We start from the raw sequence: 20,438 nt of genomic DNA, 5'->3' as shown, positions 1-20,438 counted from the left end.
ATAAAACAACTTTAGTCAACAATTGACCGCCTACGGGGAGTTGTTATTGTAATATTTTTCGAAATATGGCGGCGGGGTTCGGGAGCTAGACTAGAACACAGCCATTACCAAGGTCTTCCCCACATGACTCCTCTAGCAGCATTCATGTTGACATGGCCTTTAACAATAAAAATAACATAAAAATACAATTTGTCAGTATCATTTTACATTTAGGCTATTATTCTGTGCATTATTTCTCTCTGTGAGTCAAGAGATTGGCTTAGGAACTCATATAGTCTAAAAGAGCCCAAAGAGTTAATTCCTTCAGTTATGGAGAACAGCTGGTTCCTTAAAACTCAAAAGCTCTGATGACTCATGCATCTTTCTTTTTTCTTTTTTTTTTACTGTGCTGCTGAATGACATTATTTTATTCTTGCTTCTGGCAGCCCTTATGTGTGTACAAAGGCTATATGTTGTACGCACAACATTCCTGAGTTAATCACACCTGACTCTGTGCAGGATTAGCAGACTGTGCACACTTTATCTAATCTATAGATTGAATGCATGCGATGTGTGTGATTCATTTGATCAAACACACTTCATAAACATACTGTAAACGTGCAAAGTAGAATCTCGATACTCAAAAAAAAAAAAAAAAGGCAGTCTATCAAAACAACAACGTTTGAGACTGCATGCCGACCAGTTCAGGCTGCACAGCAGCAGTGGAATGAGATGTGTGCGCCTTGAAAGTGGATCAGTGTTTTGTAATGAATGGGTTTTTTTCCCCTCTGAGCGCCTGCCTATTATTAGCTGCGGAGGCCTTACGGTAAGTGGAGGTGGTTCCATGACAGTCAGAGCTGCAGCCTGCAGCGGACAAACACACCTCAGATCGGCAGCCTTGTTTTTGGCAATGCAATCAAAAAAATCGGACTGATTCAGAGAACGTCTCCTGAAAAATCGGCGGTCGGCCACTTTTTATCCCAGGCCTGCATCACCTTGCCTTCAAAATGAAGTTAAATACGAGCCGCTGTCAGGTGCCAGCCGCATCCGATGGAGCGATGCATTCTGTCTCGATCATCGACCAACACCATGCAGCACTTTCTTATGTTGCGGTAAGATAACGGAGATTTTTCACAAGGGATATAGACTGTGGTTTTTGTTTACTTTTCGATGTTTTCTTCGGTACACACGGAGGCACATAAACAGGCTCAAGAGTCAATGACGGGGTGTTACATAACGTGTAATGCAGCAGAGCCTCATGACTAGTGTCTCGGTGGTGGAGGAGGGACTGTTCGGTAGTTCTGGTAGGAAATGCATTATTTTATCCTCTTTGTTGTTGGTGATAACTAAGGATGTGTGCTCGTTTACTTGCTAGTTATGGTGTAGGGTAGTTTGAAGGGGTTGTGAGGGTTATTTAGAATATCTGAGTGTTTAAAATGAATGAAGTCGCGAGTTGCGCAGTGTGGACTGTAACAGGAAAGGACATGTGAATGAGGTTTAATAAAGGCGTTGTATCTCTAGTGTCATACAGGCCCAGCCTAAGGTCAGATTGTCACATGTTTTAGTGCTTCAGCATAAGTGAGACTGAGCCTAGAGTGATGCAGATCGTTCCGTCAATGAAACGCTGATTTTATGAATGGCAAACTGTTTGAAAAAAAAAAAAACCTTACTGTAACCCTTAATAGTAGTCTCTTGGACAGTGAATAAAAACATGCATCCAATGTAAAACTACTAGCACATCATATCAAGCTTTAGACCCCAAAAGATTAGGATTAGGGAAGCACATGTCAATCAATCATCAGTCAATCTTTATTTGTATAATTCACAACAAATATAAAAGACTACTTGTTTTGTAATATTACAAAAAAGCAGGTAAAATACCTGACTCATTGCTCTAATATTAGACTCAACTGTAGTGCTGAAAGGAAGAGGGGTCTTATAGCAGGTCTAAACTCAGTGCCTGAGCTCATTCATTTGGATGAAGCATTTTCTGAAGGTTTTCATAACAGTAACTCTTTCAAAGGCTACTTGGACAAAACTGTAATCAGTATGTTTGACATGGGTCATTGATCTGAGACTCTAACATAGTTTTAATACATATTTTTTTATAGCACAAGTTAGAAATAAAATAAGTATGGACTACAACGCATGGTAATCTATTATTCTCATTGGACATAGTAGGCTATTGAGTGAACATAATCCTTTTTATATTATATAAGGATTTTAACATAAATGTATTTTTATTTTTTATTTAAACTTCATCTAACCAGGAAAAAAAAAACTCATTGAGATTAAAAATCTCTTTTTCAAAAGTGTCCTGGATAAGACAGGCAGGATAAAGGCAATGACATACAAATACAAAAACTCCTGTTCCCTTGGAAACCAGTCTGGATACCTGATTTATCAGCTTCCCTTTTCAAGTCACAAAACAGTCTATTCAACTATTACCTCCATGTAACTAAATGTAGGCTTCATTTTTTGTCATCATTTTTGTGAATTACGCCTGTGATGATGAAATTTAAGCTTTTTTTTTGTTTTAATATAGAAAAGGTTTTTCAGGTTTACAAGTGTTGGAGGGAAAGGGATTGGAGAGGAATCTTGACATGATTTATCAGCCTTATAAACCTATAGCATGTAAGCTGTTTATTTTGAAATAGGTAATTGTTCCAAAACCAGATGTCCTGTACAATTCACAAAAGTGTCCTTTGTCTTGTAGTAGTGGGGCTTTTCGAAACTCAACCAATCCCTTACAAAGACCAAACCCTTTTTGTTTGCTTGTCCCTTTAAATTTTTTTTCTGTATCAGGAGCAGGACAGGGAACTTGTGAATGGGTACAGGGAAGTCACGAGACTCTCCATTGATAGCTCTGCAGGCAGAGCGAGCAGTGCAGATAGTCATGGTGTCTAATATCCATTTTGAATCCTTCCTGTGCTGGCCAGGACAATAGAATTTCAGGTGCTGATGCAACTCCTCTTCTATCGGCAGGTCCCAGCTGATAGATTCTGATATGGACTATGAGAGGCCAAACGTTGAAACTATCAAGTGTGTGGTCGTGGGAGACAATGCAGTGGGAAAGACCCGCCTTATCTGCGCCCGAGCCTGCAATGCCACACTTACTCAGTACCAGTTACTTGCAACACATGTGCCCACAGTCTGGGCAATTGACCAGTATAGAGTGTGCCAGGAGGTGAGTTTGTAAGCTTGTGTTTTTCACTTAAATGTTTTATTTAAGCAAAATATTTTGCTTAAATTTGCTGTACTAAACGTTTTAAGTGCAGCTCATGTGCACATTTAACTGTTGATTTCCAGCAACATTTGGCTAACCATTCCTTCCTTTGTAATCTCTGATTAGGTATTAGAACGCTCCAGAGATGTAGTTGATGATGTCAGTGTGTCACTTCGCCTCTGGGATACTTTTGGGGACCATCATAAGGATCGGCGTTTTGCATACGGCAGGTGAGATATTGTAAGTTTCAGCATTAGTCAACGATGACTGCTGCGCCCTGATTTGACTGAATTTTTCCTTTGTTGTTACCTCCAGGTCTGATGTGGTGGTACTGTGCTTTTCGATAGCCAACCCTAACTCTCTCTACCATGTCAAGACCATGTGGTACCCTGAGATCAAACACTTCTGCCCCCGCGCTCCTGTCATCTTGGTGGGTTGTCAGCTCGACCTGCGCTATGCTGACCTGGAGGCAGTGAACAGGGCACGGAGGCCTTTAGCTAGGTAGTAAGCCTTTTATTTCAGTATAGTGCACAGTTAAAAACACAGATCATCTGAGTTATTTGATTAATGATTTTTTTATATATGCTTTTGTTTTTAAGGCCAATTAAATCCAATGAGATCCTTCCTCCAGAAAGAGGCAGGGAGGTGGCCAAAGAGTTGGGAGTGCCATATTATGAAACCAGTGTTGTGGCTCAATTTGGAGTCAAGGACGTCTTTGATAATGCTATCAGGGCTGCGCTCATCTCTCGCCGCCACCTGCAGTTTTGGAAGTCTCACCTCAGAAATGTTCAGCGGCCTCTCCTTCAGGCACCCTTTCTGCCACCAAAACCTCCTCCACCCATAATCACTGTGCCCCCTCCCCCGACCACCACCGAGGAGCATCCAGTTGGTCTTCTCGAGGACCCACACTGTGCTGATGTCATCCTGGTTCTGCAGGAACGACAGAAAATCTTTGCACACAAGATATACTTGGCGACATCCTCTTCAAAGTTTTATGACCTCTTTAGTATGGATACACAAAGTGAGGAGACTGAAAGGCCTCTTCGTGGTCCTCTTTCTGGACGTGAGCTGCTAATGCGTGCTGCTAGCTTTGATGTTTGTGAAAGCAGCAACGATGGAGACAGAGCCAACCTAAGGGCCTGTACTAGTGATGGGACATTAAAAGACTCTGAGGGAGGCAGACGGGGCAGACTGCTCTCCTCATGGAGCCGGGCCTTTGCCAGCATCCAGGAGGAGCTAGTTGATGACCCTGTCACATACAGCCCCAGGCCTATGACTGTAGTGCATATGGACCAGTCCATGCAGCTGGGCCCTTTCAGAGCAGTGCTGCGCTACCTGTACACAGGCCAGCTGGACGAGAATGAGAAAGAGCTAATGCACATTGCACACATTGCTGAGCTGCTTGAGGTCTTTGACCTGCGGATGATGGTGGCAAATATACTCAACAATGAAGCCTTTATGAACCAAGAAATCACCAAAGCCTTCCATGTACGGCGCACAAACAGAGTCAAAGAGTGCTTGGCAAAAGGCACCTTTTCTGGTAAGAGGAAATCATTTATCCATGTTTGTTTTTTTTGTGAATGAGTGGATACAGGTGTAACTAAGGTGTAAAATGTGCATCACCTCTCTGTTGTAGATGTAGTATTCAAGCTAGACGATGGGACCATCATGGCCCACAAGCCTTTACTCATCTCTAGTTGTGACTGGATGGCAGCTATGTTTGGTGGGCCTTTTGTGGAGAGCTGCACCAAAGAGGTAAGTCAACAAACTACACTTCAACTAATTTCATTTTTATCAGAATTTCCAATGGCAATTGTATTGTCAGTTGATTGATAAGCAACAGTATGTAGGAATTTGGTTTGGGGTGCTTTGGTATCCATCAATGGTCTCTGTGTGCTATACAGTTGTAGAACAGACATTGCTGTTGTGCCTACCTTCTAGATAACTTGGATCTGTTTACACAGATGATGCAAAGCTGACAAAATCCACACAAGGCCAACTGTCAGTTTCATAGTGTAGTAAAAACTGGCAATCGGTCCACGCTGTGGAGATGGGAAAGACTCCATTCTCATTGTTGAAAGTTATTACTACACTTTTAAGGTGAAAAAATACATACTGTTGCTTTAATGGTTTCAAAATCTTACGAAGCTCACTAGTGCAGCAAAGATCAACTCATGTAATGAAATAAACCTCTGAACAGTTTGGTCAGTGTAAAAGGTATAATTTGATTAGAGATAAGGTAAATCTGTTGTAATGCAATTACTCTGGCCTTTGTGATCTATACATACTGTATCTATGAGGACATTGTTTTAATACCTCAGTGGAAAATAATACTATTAAGACAACACTTGAACGAAACCACTAGTTAAAGATAAAATAGCTTTTAATTGATAAAAAGGCATGACTCTGCAAAACTTTTTTTTATTCCCTGCCCAATTATTAGCTTTGAAAACTATTACTTATTATGTTTTTGTTTCTGAAGCTAAGGCAGAAAAGACTGGAGAACTAGTAAACTTACATGTACTTTCATTACAGCGCAAAAATGCACAGGAGACAGTAGATTTCTTCTTGCTTTGTTACAAAATGTAAACCAAAGCAAAGCCCTCAATCTTTTTGAATCTTTTATGATGACTATGTCACATGCTCCTGTTTCTAAGGTGCTGTTCCCAAACACAACTCGGAGCTGTATGAGGGCCGTGCTAGAATATCTGTATACGGGTCGGTTTTGTTCTCGGCCTGACCTGGACGCAATGGAGCTTATTGTTCTTGCCAATCGCCTTTGCCTCCCCCACCTGGTTGCACTAACAGGTATTACATCTGGTATATGTTTGACTTTCTGAACCACAGGAGTGTACGCCACAAAGTCATTGTGAGTGGATGCCTGCTGTGACTTACGTTTATGTCATTTTCAGAGCTGTACACAGTAACAGTATTGACGGAGGCGGCGATGATGGGGGCTGACATTGATGGAGATGTTTTGGTGTACTTGGATATGGCCCAGGTATGGTGTACTTTCAGCATATCAAAGTGCAAGTCAGCTATTTTGAGAATAAAAGCCAAGTATATTTGGGTCCATGCTCAGTGGTTCATGGTTTTTCATAATCAGACTCAAGATTTGCTTGTTCAGTTTTGTTTTTTTAGTTCAGGTCCATCAGTGTCAAATTTGAGGCTCAAATTTTGTGAAACAACCCTGTCCCCTGGGCCATGAAAGGTTTATCACAGTCATAGTAATTTCCAGCTTTTTTATATATCTCAATTTGGCTGTTCTATATTAATTCTCAATAATTCTGTTGCCAGTTAATATAATATGATTCTAATGCTGGCAACTGCATGCTTATGCTAATATGCCAATGTTAGGAAGTATGTGGGAAGCTCCTGAACTCTGAACTAATGTCAAGATAGGAGTTCATGTTTTACTTAATAAACCAACAAAGCTCTTTAGTCCTTCTAGTTAAGGTTAAGCTCAAATATGAAGCCACATCAAAGTAAAACAACAGTAGTTTTGATGTTAACAAACAGTTCACAAATAAAAAAATGCCAAATAATGACTTTTTATGTCAACAGTTCCACGGTGCCCAACAGCTCACTGGCTGGTGTTTGCATCATATCTGCACCAACTATAACAGTGTCTGTCGAAAGTTTCCTCGAGACATGAAGGCTAAGTCTACAGGTAACTCACATGCTAGGGCCTCCCTCAAACCACTACCTCCGCACTCACTCTCCAGCATGGAGTGAACTCTATTTGACATCCCACCCACAGCTAAATCAAGTACACTTTGTTAAGGTTGAGGGACTACATATAGCAGCAAGCTTTTGGACAAACCCCCTCACTCCCATGGAAACAGGAGCTTTATATAACAATGACTTTATATCACTCAAATAATAATTTGTTGCCATTAAAATCCTTTCACAATTTCAGATACTAACACTACATTTTGTTGGCGTTTCTTTTTTTAAACATCTTACCATTTCAATCAGATGTTTGTAATATATGTAGCTTTTTTAAATTCCTTGACATTTCAAAGTCAATTAATACTTGCATTGTTAATTGAGAGTAGAAAATTGTTTTGCTATTTTATCTATTTTAAAGGTGTTTTAGATAATGTGTCCCCCATCCCTGACAATGAAACATGCTACACCTGCTCAGTAAGCCGGCATTGGTGCAAATAGGTAGAGAGATGGTTGAGGGAGTGATTTGAGAAATACCGGATATCCTGTACAGGTCTAAAAAGCTCTTTTAACCATGTATAAATCAGAACATATAATGCTGCTTGTTTACCACCAAGTTGTTATACTGTAGGTCATGAGGCCTTGTATGTCTAGTGTGGCCATTTGCACATATTCAGTAAGAGTTAGATATAAAGCACTTCAAAGCAAAATAGTTATTGCCATTATATAGGACTCTTCTAATTCATTCTGCCTTCTGCATTGTATTGTTTCAATTAATACAGAAAAAGATGATTGTATCGTCTATTGTTTGTAACAAATGTAGCAAGAATTTTTTTATATATTGTATGGTTATTTATGATTGAAATTAAGGCTATTTAGGTTTTACACACCTGGTTTTTATAATGTTTATTCAGCATAATTATTTACAAATGAAAATATTCATTTTGTTGTAATTCAATCAATAATTTTTTGAAATTGACAGCGATGACAATGTTAAATTAAAAGTAGCATTATAGAAAAAGCACAATTTAAAGCCAACTCATGGATTTAAAACTTACATAGCTTTGAATAATCCTCTTCTGATGCAGAAAACCAAGAATACTTTGAGAAACACCGCTGGCCCCCTGTTTGGTTCCTAAAAGAGGATGACCACTACCAAAGAGCACGCAAGGAGCGTGACAAGGAGGACTACCTATACCAGAGACGGCAATGCAGACGCAAGTGGCTCTTCTGGAACATTCCATCCTCCCCTAACTCAAACTCTCCTTCCTCTGGCTCGTCTGCAGTCATCTGACCAAGTGGTAAGGCTGGGTCCACCCTGAAGAACATCAGGGAGGATGTGAGCTGTAAAAGAAACAATATAAGACAAGCACTGCTGGATAAGTAAGCCCTAATTATTCAGGCACACTGTTTCTCCTCCTGTTTGTTTGCCTCTGCTGTCAAACAGCATTCCTCCAGGTTTGCAAGGTCACCTCAATCTGGCAGTTTAATTAACGTGTGTGTTCCTTAGATTTTTAGCTTTGTGTACATGAGACTCAAACCTCAGTGATTTGAACCTCACTGAAAAAAATGGCACAGTGCAACTGGCTCAAATAGCAACTTACATCAATTGTTATTTGTTCCATGTACTATCTGATTTATAAGTTTTAAAAATAAGACTGCTTGCACAGAACTCTCCACATATGTTGATAATTATCATGAACTAACCAGAACTGATAACCAAGTGCTGCTTCTCAGCTGCAACAACCAGCAATTCAACACAGAACTTCTCAGTCTCAGAGATATAACACTTTGCCCTTAAGTGTTTATACAATCTACCACACCATGTACAGCATAATCTCATCACAGGATATAAAATTAGTGAAGCCTGACAGGTCTTAGTTAATGAAGTCATTCAGTCTAAACATGCTGACTCTGATCCTGAGTGGATTAATGAAAATACGGGCAAGTTCTGTCACTTTTGAATGTTTGTGTTACGATTTACACAGCTAAAATTCATCTTGGTCTGAACCATAGGTCTAAGCTCTCAGCATTTACCGATTATCGTGTTATTTGTGGCAAAAGGGCTTTGATTTACATGAATGCATTCAGTGTCCTGAGACATGAGAGATCCTATATGAATATAAATCTGTATTTTCCTAAGGCAAAAAACAACAACAACAACAACAACAACAACAAAAAGATCATGAATATTTCCTACAGTATGTGTTGCTATATTAGGCCTGTAAGCACACATTTTACCCTTACGGTTTAATGTGAATGGTGCCATCAGCTTGGTCACCAAATGATGCTTTTCAGAGCCAATTTCCCATATTTACACACCTTTTCCTCTGTCAACACTTACAGGGTAAAGGTTATAGACTATGCTGTTGCACTGTACTGCTTTGTTTTAGTTTTAAAATTGTATGAATGTATACTCTCTGATGAATAACTATCATTTGAAAGAATCCAGATTGATCAGCAATTACAAAGATAGGCAAGTTAGAATCCTGCTGGACATCCAATTAAAAGGTAAGCTAACATTAGCTGCCCTTCTGTGGTAATCTATTGTTAGCAAACAGCCTCTTCGTAGCTAATAGTGTAATTTGCTATTAAGTTGCTAACAGTTAACTGTCCTACTGAGAATAACTAATGCTTGCATTCTGCCAAGTAATTTGATTGTTAACCAAGAAGTAAATGAAAGCTTAAATTAGCCGTCATTATGTGGACAGTTCATTCAGCTAACTCAAATTTAGATTAATGCTTACTCGACAGTGGTTTACAGATTAGATGATATGTTATCATTCAGCTGTGTTTTGCTTAAATGACAAGCTACATAGCATGAATTTTAATACTACCAACTATGTTACATTATACAAAAGGAAGAATGAAGTAAGTAAATAAAGAGGTAATGGTATTGTTTGCTAGGTAGTGGCACAATGATAACATTGGCTGTTGCTGTAGTTGGATATGGTGTAACTTTGAAATATGGCCCAAAGTATACCTCTGCCTTGTCTTTTCAATTGCTCTTCAGTCAGGAAACAGTGAATTGCTAAATGTTGTGTATTTCACAAGTATTTATGGCATAGGCTATAACCTGAAATGCAGCAGTTAAACTATTATAACTCTCTTTGAGCTTCCCACCCTGACACTACCATAAAAAAATGTTTTCCCTCTCTGATGGTGTGCTGAAGTGTCAGTTACTGGTGGTGATTGGACCGTTAGAGATTGATCTGAGTTACTGCTGACAGTCTGCAGTTGGACTTGCACATGCAGAGGAGGCCTGATTGGGTGAAGTCATTCCTACTCTTCTAAACACCTCAACACTTCTGGACTCCTTTCCACAGAGACACAAAATAGAGCCTGATGGACAGTATGGTGTCATGACACACTACAGCAAATGCAAAAGAAGGGACTGAAGATGAAACAAGGTGATGTTTAAATGTTTCAAGAAATCTGTGGGGAGGTTAGATTATTATTATTATTATTTTTATGATTTATTTTGCACATTGTATATTTAAGATTGCCATTTACTGTTGTACTTGATTGTAGGATGGACTTGTAAGCATGGTGCTTAGTGAAGAAGGATAGTAATGTAAATAGTACAAAATATCAAATGAACTGCAAGTGACTTGCATCACTCTGTTGTTTACTTACCTAATATTGTGCACTGCAGGCAGTGAGCATAATCATACAGTATTACTGAGTAATACCTTCTGATTATAGACTTATCCAATTTGCATTTTGTTACTGTGCAGTTACAAGCTGTTAAAATAATAACTGTGCTGACCTCCAGATACATCAGTTATATGCTCTAGTAATATTCATGCACATAACAGGCAATTCAAACAAACGTTTGACTCATAGTAGAGTAGGATTACAGAGACAATGAAGTAGACACATTTATATAAATAAAACTATAAAAACTCATTGTACCTCCATAAAACAGGCCACTGCTTCTTTAAAGTCAATTCTGATTGAAACATTTACTTTTGTGGCAAATAAAAAAGAAACCTGCATTTAATTGGTTAAACATTCCTGTTTTAACAGATATTTAAAGCCTTAAAAAAGAGCCAAGAATCACAAGGGGGAATGAATTAGTTCAGTGATTAAAAAAACAAACAATTGCTAACCTGCATTAACTCCTGACCTTCCAGCCACACTGCATACACAAAATAGATATTTTATTTATGATTATTCAAAGTCCATGTTCTATAGTAGATCATTGTGGATGCTGGTGGTCTAAGCTGTAGCATTACATTTCTATAAATGATCATTTTGGATTTTCTAAGTCAACATTAGAATTTTTCATTTTGAATACCTTTATTGCTTCATTGCATTTGACTCAAATGGTCGAACAATAAGCAGAGAGAAGAGCCTCAGAAGTATTGTCTGGTTTAATCCAATAAAATGTGTAAGACCACTTGAAAACAAAATAATGTCCAGCTTTCACAGAAAATACATTTAAATGTTACAGCAGGAGGGTCTATATCGATTTAATTTGCCTTGGCAACTTTGCTGATACATTTCATAGACATGCATTTCATTCCTCAGTGCATTGCATTTCTTAGTGAATCCTCTGCTGACGTTTCGCATCAATAACACCTCATGCCTTAATGTACAGTATAGTGTATGGTTTTGAATGTAAAGTATTGCTACTGTGGTTACTAGTTTGTTTGCTATATGTTCAGTTACCATGGTGCTCTCTAGAATGTGTCTGTATTTGTAAATGTACATAATCCATCATTTGGATGTAAAACAATCGATGATTTGAAGGAATTCAAGGAATGTGTATTTAACATTGCGAAGGGTTTATGTCTCCATAAAGCCGTAAAAAATTAACTTAACAGAGACTCTGATTATCAAGGCCATACTAGACTAAGTAACAAACCATCAATTTGTGACATTAACCATGAAACGAATGCAGGGATTTAAAATTTGTTCAGAATTTCAGAGTTACTTTATTCTTATGCATTCAATTTTGAAGTCTGCATAAAAAAGTGCTGAGACAGCGTGACTATTGGAAGTAAGACTTTAATTAAAACATGTAAATAACAATTGTGTGATGACTTACCATTCAAACTTGGCATTGCAGTTGATACAAGCTATTGCATAGTTTAACATACTGTTTTTGTACTATGCATACTGACATGTCTGACTGAAACTACAAACTTGCACTGCTTTTAGGACCAGGTTCTATTCAAAATTGCATTAGATGGTACAGTAACATTATCTGACATGTAGACAACATCAGGTAAAAACAAAAAAAGATTTGATCATAAATTACTGAGAAGTTGTCACAGGGGCCCTTTTCCATATGTTTGGGTGCTAACATCACCGCTGCAAAGAAGCACAAACCAAAGGGAGCTTTAGCAGCACCAGGAATATATTATATATGCTGCACAATCACTACTGCATAGTTTAAGAGGCCTTGTTCAGAAATTGTTAAAAATTAAATAAGAAAAAAAAAATACAATAAATGAAAAGAAAAAAACTTGAACGTCTTCTCAGTGTTTAAAGCCTTGATGACATTTTCCTTGGTCATCAGCTGTTTTTGTTCCCAATGAGCTGTTTTTATTGTTTGGGAGCTGTATCTGAATTTCTGTAGCATGTGTTCTTGAAAATGTGTACATAATATTTACTAAATAAAAAAGAGCAACATGTGCACTTTAGGTGTCGCCCCAGTCCTTATTAAGAGCTCATTAGTCATGTGTCATATGAAACTTTTACAGTTGGCTACAGTGGTTCACTGCGCAAGAGGCAGCAAGAGTCCTGAACCAGAAGAAGACACTTGCTGCAGCTCAACACAAGTGGACTACTTATGTTCTGACTGAGATATGGTAATGTTAACACAAGTTAATACAGTTAATACACAAAGGCTGCAGTTTGTATTCAGCTAGTGTTTAGCCTTTAAGCGTCTGTGCTCTATGTCAACGGACTCAAATTTAACTTGCGTTGGTGTCGAGACTGTCGACACTTGTGACGTAGACCAAATAAATATGAACAAGCGAATTCAAGTTCAGCCTGTTAGCAAATATGAGTATTAGAAACTCTTTTAAAAATGTATTCACAACATGTCTCGTTTCATACAAATGCTGGTAAGTTTAATACAGTTGTGACGTCGCGTGCCTATTTCTGTTGGGGCAGGATGTGTCTTGTAATGCGCTTGACGCGCGCTTTAAGTAGGCCTACCGTGTATGCCGACTGTAATTAAAATGTGAAAGAAGAATAATTTAATGTAGCCGTCATCTAAGCTTTTTACCATGTTTGAGGAGTGCAGTGCTGCTGATGTGTCAGACTGATCAGACATATGTAGGCGGAGTCAGGTGTTTAGGAAAGTTTTGATTGGCCAAGAATGGCCTACAGGTGTAGCAGGCCTTTAGAATTCATTGAGACGTTAAGACGTCATAAGAAACCCGTTTTTCTTCATTACTAGCAATTTGGTCTCAAATGTTTGGTATTACACTCTAAAATTCAGTAGTTCAAAAGAAACATTGTAAAAATGAACCTTTAATTTTAATTCAGCTTTGTGAAATCAAAAGGTTTAAAGGCTTTAAAAAGGTTCTTGATAATGGTTATATTAATAAGTTGCTTTTAGAAAGGAACTCTGAGGAGTAAAGTCACCTTTCCAGCAATAATACACATTTTTGTGAACATGCAGGAGCTGTATTGCTTAAAAAATGTCTGACATGTATTTTAGTTTATTGTTGAACTGTCATTCTTTAGAAATGATCAGGTAGAAATAATGTTTCTGTAAATCTGTCAGTATAGACAAGGCTTCATAAACCTTCACTTAGATTAGGATTTACATGCTTGGCAAAACACTATTTTAATCAAATGGATAAAAAAAAAGTGTCCTAAATATCACTTATTTGTCTGTTGGAATTCACATCTTCTTGACTGAACACTTCTGCTCTGCAGGCTGTGCTGGCACCGTTCCTGGTGTTATGTGCTTTTGTTTTGGAGTTTCATCATGTGGAAGCAACAGCAGACACCCTGAGCTCTCTGGATTCTTCTTTCTGTCTGTAAGTAGCCAAATACGCCTCACAGCTCTACTGCGATCACAGTGAAAATGAGCATGGTGAAGACAGGAGAATTTTAACTGGAGCTCTGTCTGCTCCCTTAATGTTTTGCTGAAACCCGTATTTGCTCAGGGTAGAATCCAAAACCTTTTTAAAACAAGTTGACTTTGTTTAGTTCAGTGGCTTTGTTTCACCTCAATACAGAATGCTTTTGAAATGTGTGTTGACTGAGAGTCCTATTTGATATTTCCTCAACATAGTGGTGAACTTGAGGTGATCTATCCAGGCCTGCATATTGACCAATGCCTCATAGTTAAAGAGCATCTCAGAAAGGAGGTATCCACACTTTGGAAAGCTCCACGGATTTACTTCTCTCAGGCAGATGAGGTAAGGAGTATTTGTGTGTGTATATTATGTTCAGTAAGATTGTTTATTTCCCATCGACTAATACAAAGCTATTAAGTATTAAGGAAATGTCAAAAATAATTTAAAAAATCGCTTTACATAATGTATATTGTGATTTTAAAGGACTTATTTTTTTCAAACTAACAGCTAAATGCCCAGTCCCTCCTTCATCTATAACAAATCACTGTCAGAGTAGTATTTTTCTAGTAAATAATTCAAGCAATAAATAAGAGAATAGTTACAGCTTTTGTTTGTTAAAAGATCACCTTTTTCTAAACAGGTACTTCCTTATCCTACTTTCTGCAAGTTCACACTTAAAAGGGAATTCCTAACTCTCTCATCAACAAAGGAAATTCCTCATACCTCATGACTAAGAAGTCAGACTTGTAATTTGTTTTGTTCCTTTTAGCATTTTTGAACTGTGTAGGAAACGTCTGTTTAAGGTTTATTTGGTAAACATGCAGCTGCTCCTTTAAAACACTAGAGTGCAGTCATAGATAAGCCAAGTAGTATTTGACCATCCTAGATTATAAAACAACAAAAAGGTTCACCACATTATTGAAAAAAAGAACAAACTTGAAATAACAATACCCAAATATACTAAATTTATGTCCAGTTTTTCTTCAGTTTTTAGCCTTTATGCCTCAATCGATCTCCATGACCTGTGCTTACTGCCAACTCTCCTGATGTAATTACATTTGTTACCAGAAGGTGGTGCTAGCACAGCATTCTTGTAAGCCTCTCCATCGACACTTGTCTTTTAACAAGGTAATGTCAGTTAAAACCATGAATTATAAAGTGGACCTTGCTGTCGTTCGTATTCCACTGAGTTTGACTCGTTAGTCCTCTGACCTCTGTTGTATTCTAAAAAGAGACCTCAGTCCATTGTTTGGTTTCATTACTGTTATTTCTTTCAGCAGATATGACACAAAGCTCTGCCAGCTTTAGAGGACAAGTGTTCTGACATCTATCCTGTAATAGTAACATTTGTTCGAAAAAACAAAAAAGCTTATTGATGTAACTAAAAAGCCACACCATGAACCTTAGGCTAAACTAGATTACTAACTTTTAAAAATGTATTTATTTAGAGGATTTGACTAAAGTTTAAGTAGAAAGACATTTTAGTGTTCTGTTAAAATGTTAGATAAATTATTGTTTTTGTTGAATATCTTTTGAATTATATTTTGAAAATTCAGTGCAGGTAAAATGAAACAGGATTTATGAAAAAGACATGTACATGACGTTTGTCTTTAATGACATGTTGTACATGTTGTTCCCTCTTTTAGTACTTCCTCTTGACGTGTCAAGTATGTAACACAGAGTCATTATGACGATCTGTCTGATATTTATTTTTTATTTTGGCGTGGATCCTGTTTCACTGTGGATTTATTGTTGAGCAAGCACCAACCTCCCTCGAAGTTGACAATGAAATCACATCAGACGCACAACACATCCTATATCTGTAAATTGAAAACTTAAATTGAAAGTCACCTCAATTTAGGAGCTACTTTATGAATTCCAGAGCTAAGCAGTCCAGTTTGAACATGATCTATTGCCCTTCTCTTGGCCAAACTACATTTGATCTATGGCCGTATTAACTCTAATGCTGTCTTACATGATTCTCTTTTATTGCCAGAATCTGTGTCAGACAGCAAAACAGATTACATGTTGGATTAAATCAATACAAACTATATTTACTGGGCTTTCAAATGTAATTCTCCATTTCTCCCGACACATAAGTATAAAGGCACTATTGAAGGATCAGATTGTGTCCTGTGGTTCTGTGGTTGGTCCGCTGGTCCGCCACGCTTTGTCACGCTGCCATGCTGCCAGTTCTGCTGCTATTCTCTGCCACTCAGCTCATGTATCCAGTAGTAGGAATACAGAATAGTGGCTGCTCATGCTCCAATCCACCCACTGCAACACCCACTTTATTTCTGGGACGGGATGCGTGCCTGCTGAGTAATTGTAATGGATAGCAATGGGCAGTAGGCCCGTAAACCCGCCTCTAAATAGGTGCTCGAAAGCAAAAACATAAGTGAAGGTCCACATAAACTGCAGATTTCTGTGTTCAAACTTCAGCGCAGCGATTCAGCACTTGAACTTCTGTGTAAGAGAAGCCTGGCATGTGTGTCATGAAGCATTTTTAGAAATCCTTATGACACTCTGAAGCATTTAGAGCTTGAAGAAAGTCAACCTAATTTGGGACATTAATTCTTATAAACAATGTACAGATTACTGAAGGTCACTATGCATATTTTGAAAGACATTACATTTTCTTTACTTCCTTTTCTATGACTTTACCTCTGCTTCATGTCCCATTCAACGTTTTGAACCACTGCCATGATTTTACAACTTAAACCAAGATCCATTTTGCCTTTTTAGATAATTCTATTTATCAACTTTCTGAAATACTTTATTTATGAACTTTTACTGTACACTAAGTGAATGACTCCTGACGACAAAGAATATAACTATGATTCTGATTATTTAACAAAAACAACCTCCAGGAGCAAAACTTTTCACAGGCTTTCACCTGTAAGTATACAACTGGTACAACATTGGAGTTAACGCGGGGCTGTCATATCGTGTTCCCAGATTTCCAAATCTCTCTCTCTCGTACATTTGATCTGCTCTGAGACTTTGCTGTTGTATGAAGTCACTTTGAAAACTCTTGTAAGAGTGAGGAGCCAAAGCTGTAATTGGGATCAACTTGTTCTAGATTCACAAGATAAATGTCTTTGGAAACGAACTGTAAAAAAAAAAAAAAATCCCATTTTTGTGTCAGTATAAATCAGGTCTCAGAGTTGTCAAACAAAACAATGCTCAGCACGGATCATTATCAAACGTGTGTGTTTTGGTAAATTCCTGCTCTCTATACTAAAGTTCTTATTTAACACAAGAAGGCAGCAATAACACTGTTTACTGATTGACTTATTAACAATGCAGATCATTTATAAAGTGCTGAAAGAAATTACTAAACATATTGAAGCATCTACAACCTGTCCTTTAGAATTGATACTTCATATAATCCAACCATTAAAATGCTCTGAGGATCATTCTCTCATGAAGGAGCAGCAGTTGATTCAGGCGCTCACATTGAAATCAGTAAACTTGGCAAAAAGACCGAAAACCTCAAATAAAGCTTTGCCTGAAGAAAAGAATAAAAGAATATTGAAAATTAAGACTCCAAAAATAACCAAAGACCTTTGAACTAGAGAGGATTAAAGAGCTCTTGAAATATCTGGTTACACGGCAGCTCATCCAGGTGAGATTTTGGCACAATTCAACGTTTCGGTTTTAGATATAGAAGGTTTCTACCTTCTTTAACTCCACTGTGCTCCACCGACTTTTTAAAATAATTTGTGAACAGCCTGATTAAACATTGCAATACATAGTCCTCTCATAATGTATCTACTGAAACTTTGTAATGCCTTTGTTATGACTTGTATTCTCTTTGTAAAATTATCCTTGCCATAAAGACAACTGTTAATAAAATGAAGCAAACTCAGCAACAACACAAATTAACAAATGGCTATCTTAGAAACTATGCTGTCATGTCTTTCCTCTTCTGTTTTAATTTCGACGCTAAGAGCACCGACTTTAATGTAACCTACATATTATTTTGAAAAATCTTTATTTCGGTACAAGAATGCTCGTATTTTGCTCGCTGTAGTCGCTGTAAACATCACAAGCCATGAGAGCTATCTTTACCTCATAGTTGTTCCAAAAGTGGAGACAGTTTTGGAGTTGCTGTTTTTCTTTTTTTTTTCTTCCCAGTAAGGACCGTAGCCACAGGGCACATTCTTAGACACGGGGGATTTCAAAGCCTTGTTTTTAGGTAGACATTTCTTGCATCTGGTGGATGGAATGAGGGTTTAAACCATTACTGCGATTAGAGCTGCCTCACTATGATCTCTTGAGCTTGCTTACTGCTGCTAATAGCTGTTTCCTCTCTATTTCCCTCTATCTTTTTCTCTTTCGCTTTCTCTCTCTCTGTGAATGATTTTTATGCTTTGCTAAAACATGTGGGGGCGTTGAGAGAGGATTTAAATGCACCGATCCCCCTCCTCTTTTTTTTTTTTTTTTTTTTTTTTGGTGTATCTCAGCGTTCTTTTCTGCAAGCCTCTGATGACGACAGGGCAGCTTTAAGCCTGGCAGTGCCCACGGCAGCCTGCCGTCTCAGAGCTGCCCACTCGCCTCTGTGTTGGCATGCCGGAGAAAGCGAGGGTGGGGTTCCTCTTTAGCAGACCCTGTCATTCCTAGGAAAGCCTACATGTCCACCCATGCAGGATTCCTGATAGGTCTTCATGTTGGGAATGGGAGAGCGTAAAGATAGGGACTTCATTTTCAGTAGGCGACAGTCTTCAGTGGTAGAAGAGTGGAGGATGTATATTTAGATGAAGAGATGAGGCCCTTTCCTTGAGCCTCCGTGTGACAGCAGGGGTCAACAAGTGAAACATGTTCTGCGAGATCCATCTAATTGCTTATTGGGAGTGATCAGGTGGGTGTTTTTTTGCTCTGCTGGATTAAATCAACATGTTTGGACGAGACTCAGGGAGTTTATTTCCTTAGCTAATGTTCCCCTTTGTCATTATAACACCCTGTTAAGCTGACCCGTGTCCCGCTCCATTCAGTCATTGCCCATTACTACTCCAACATGTATGATTCATGTGAGCTTCTGAAGAGAGAAGAATTACAACCTGCTGCTACATATAGCACCGGATTGATTATTCATATTCAGAGCAGTGAATAGAGGCAATAAAGCGCATAAACCACCTTTCCATACATAGGAAGAATAATCTGCACCTCTTGAAGGATGTCGGACACAAGCCGACCACTACAGGTGCAAGGTGCTGTTGTGCAGCGAGATTTTAGTTTGGAACTCAGCCGACAGGACTGAGTGCAAATGTACCACATGTAACATTAAGATTACACTCATACTCACTAATATGATTTTATTTTCTCATGTTTCTCCATCTCCTTTTTTTTTTTTTTTACTTGTTTTCCTCTCATCTCTGCATCACTTCATTACTGATAGACTTTTTTTTTTTTTTCATTTTTGGATGTTACGGTTTAAAAGCCTTTTGTTGCAACAGCCGTATTACTTCACCTTTTATTTGGTCAAAGGCTGCAACACTTTTACTATTTTAATTACCGTAAAAATGTATTGTATTGTCAAAGGGAGGATAAGAACAGATTAAGGAAGCTCTGGGCTGCTCTTTCACTTCACAATGGTCAGGTTTCTATGAAAGCAGTGGTAGGAGAAAATAACAGATTTGCGCCCTAACACAAAAGATCTGAGGAAAGAAGGTGGTTCAACGTGTAAATCTGACTCAACAGACCCTGTGGTACGTAAATGCAACCATCCCCAGTCGAAAGAAAACGTTCACCCTTTCATTTCGACGTGCTCAGTTTGTGTGCAAACGTCTAACATGACAATTAAAATTCATTCATTAGATCCAAACCTGCAAACACTTCTGCACAGAGGCAGCAGCAAAGTCTCAGAGAAGCAGCAGGTCTTTAATAAAAACACTACCTGAACCTTTGCCTCCACATTATTATTCAGTATTCACTCAGAAATCCTATCTTGTAGGTTCATATACATTGACGGCAAGATCTGTTCAAACAGATATTCATAATCTGCATGAGGAGTGCATCTGCCGAATGTGCATACTTAGACAAACATGCAAGATTAAATTTCTATTTATAAGAGCCACAGACACCTAACATTTACCTGGGAGTCATTGTAGGATCTGGAGCTCTGTCTCACTTTGCCACAGTAAGACACTTGTCGGTTTTATTAATGTGATCTGTCCAGAGTGGAGACGTCCGAGCCTCATGAACCCAAAAGTATCATCATGACAAAAACAGCTCAGTACCGTTCTCAGTTTGTGTGATTTGAAGGGAGAGCCTCACATCTCTAACTTCTCCTCCCAGCTCTTTTGTTTAAAAGTTATGGAGGGGATATTGAAATGTAAAGTTCCAGTTAGTTTGTCGGACAGGATTACTCTGATGCTTATGTTTTGAAAAACTGTTTTTTTTTTCTTTCTCTGACGGCCTCTTTTCTCTAAGAACTAAGTAATCACAAAGTTAAAAGTGATCACGTGAAGTTTACTTAAGACCCAGATGCTTGGCTTAGTGGCATTTTGCCTGAA

The 20,438-nt window shown here is 38.3% G+C and overlaps 2 protein-coding genes across 3 annotated transcripts in view; both read left to right on the top strand.

Annotated features, from left to right (window-relative positions):
• Window positions 1–647: 647 nt before the first annotated feature.
• rhobtb2a (Rho related BTB domain containing 2a) lies at window positions 648–12,520 on the top strand. 2 transcript variants are annotated; one of them, XM_079343931.1, is made up of 10 exons: window positions 648–1,091; window positions 2,965–3,166; window positions 3,332–3,435; window positions 3,521–3,706; window positions 3,805–4,745; window positions 4,842–4,960; window positions 5,863–6,013; window positions 6,118–6,206; window positions 6,770–6,875; window positions 7,963–12,520. In XM_079343931.1, exons 1-10 carry the CDS (start codon window positions 1,030–1,032, stop codon window positions 8,166–8,168), a joined length of 2,166 nt encoding a protein of 721 aa, XP_079200057.1. In that variant the 5' UTR covers window positions 648–1,029; the 3' UTR covers window positions 8,169–12,520. The 2 variants fall into 2 exon arrangements, with proteins under 2 accessions (XP_079200057.1, XP_079200058.1); XM_079343932.1 differs by having other exon boundaries at window positions 648–1,283.
• A 56-nt stretch (window positions 12,521–12,576) lies between these two features.
• The window catches only part of pebp4 (phosphatidylethanolamine binding protein 4), a 51,795-nt gene continuing 43,933 nt past the window's right edge, over window positions 12,577–20,438 (top strand). Inside the window, exons 1-3 of the mRNA XM_079343948.1 lie at window positions 12,577–12,693; window positions 13,775–13,878; window positions 14,136–14,262. Coding sequence (XP_079200074.1) covers window positions 12,691–12,693; window positions 13,775–13,878; window positions 14,136–14,262 — 234 coding nt within the window. The 5' untranslated portion in view covers window positions 12,577–12,690. The remainder of the gene's footprint in view (window positions 12,694–13,774; window positions 13,879–14,135; window positions 14,263–20,438) is intronic.

Source organism: Symphodus melops (genome assembly GCF_947650265.1).
Source record: "Symphodus melops genome assembly, chromosome: 1".
Classification (NCBI taxonomy): Eukaryota; Metazoa; Chordata; class Actinopteri; order Labriformes; family Labridae; genus Symphodus; species Symphodus melops.
Note: the sequence above shows the minus strand (reverse complement) of the source record. Positions and strands in the feature narration are given on the sequence as shown.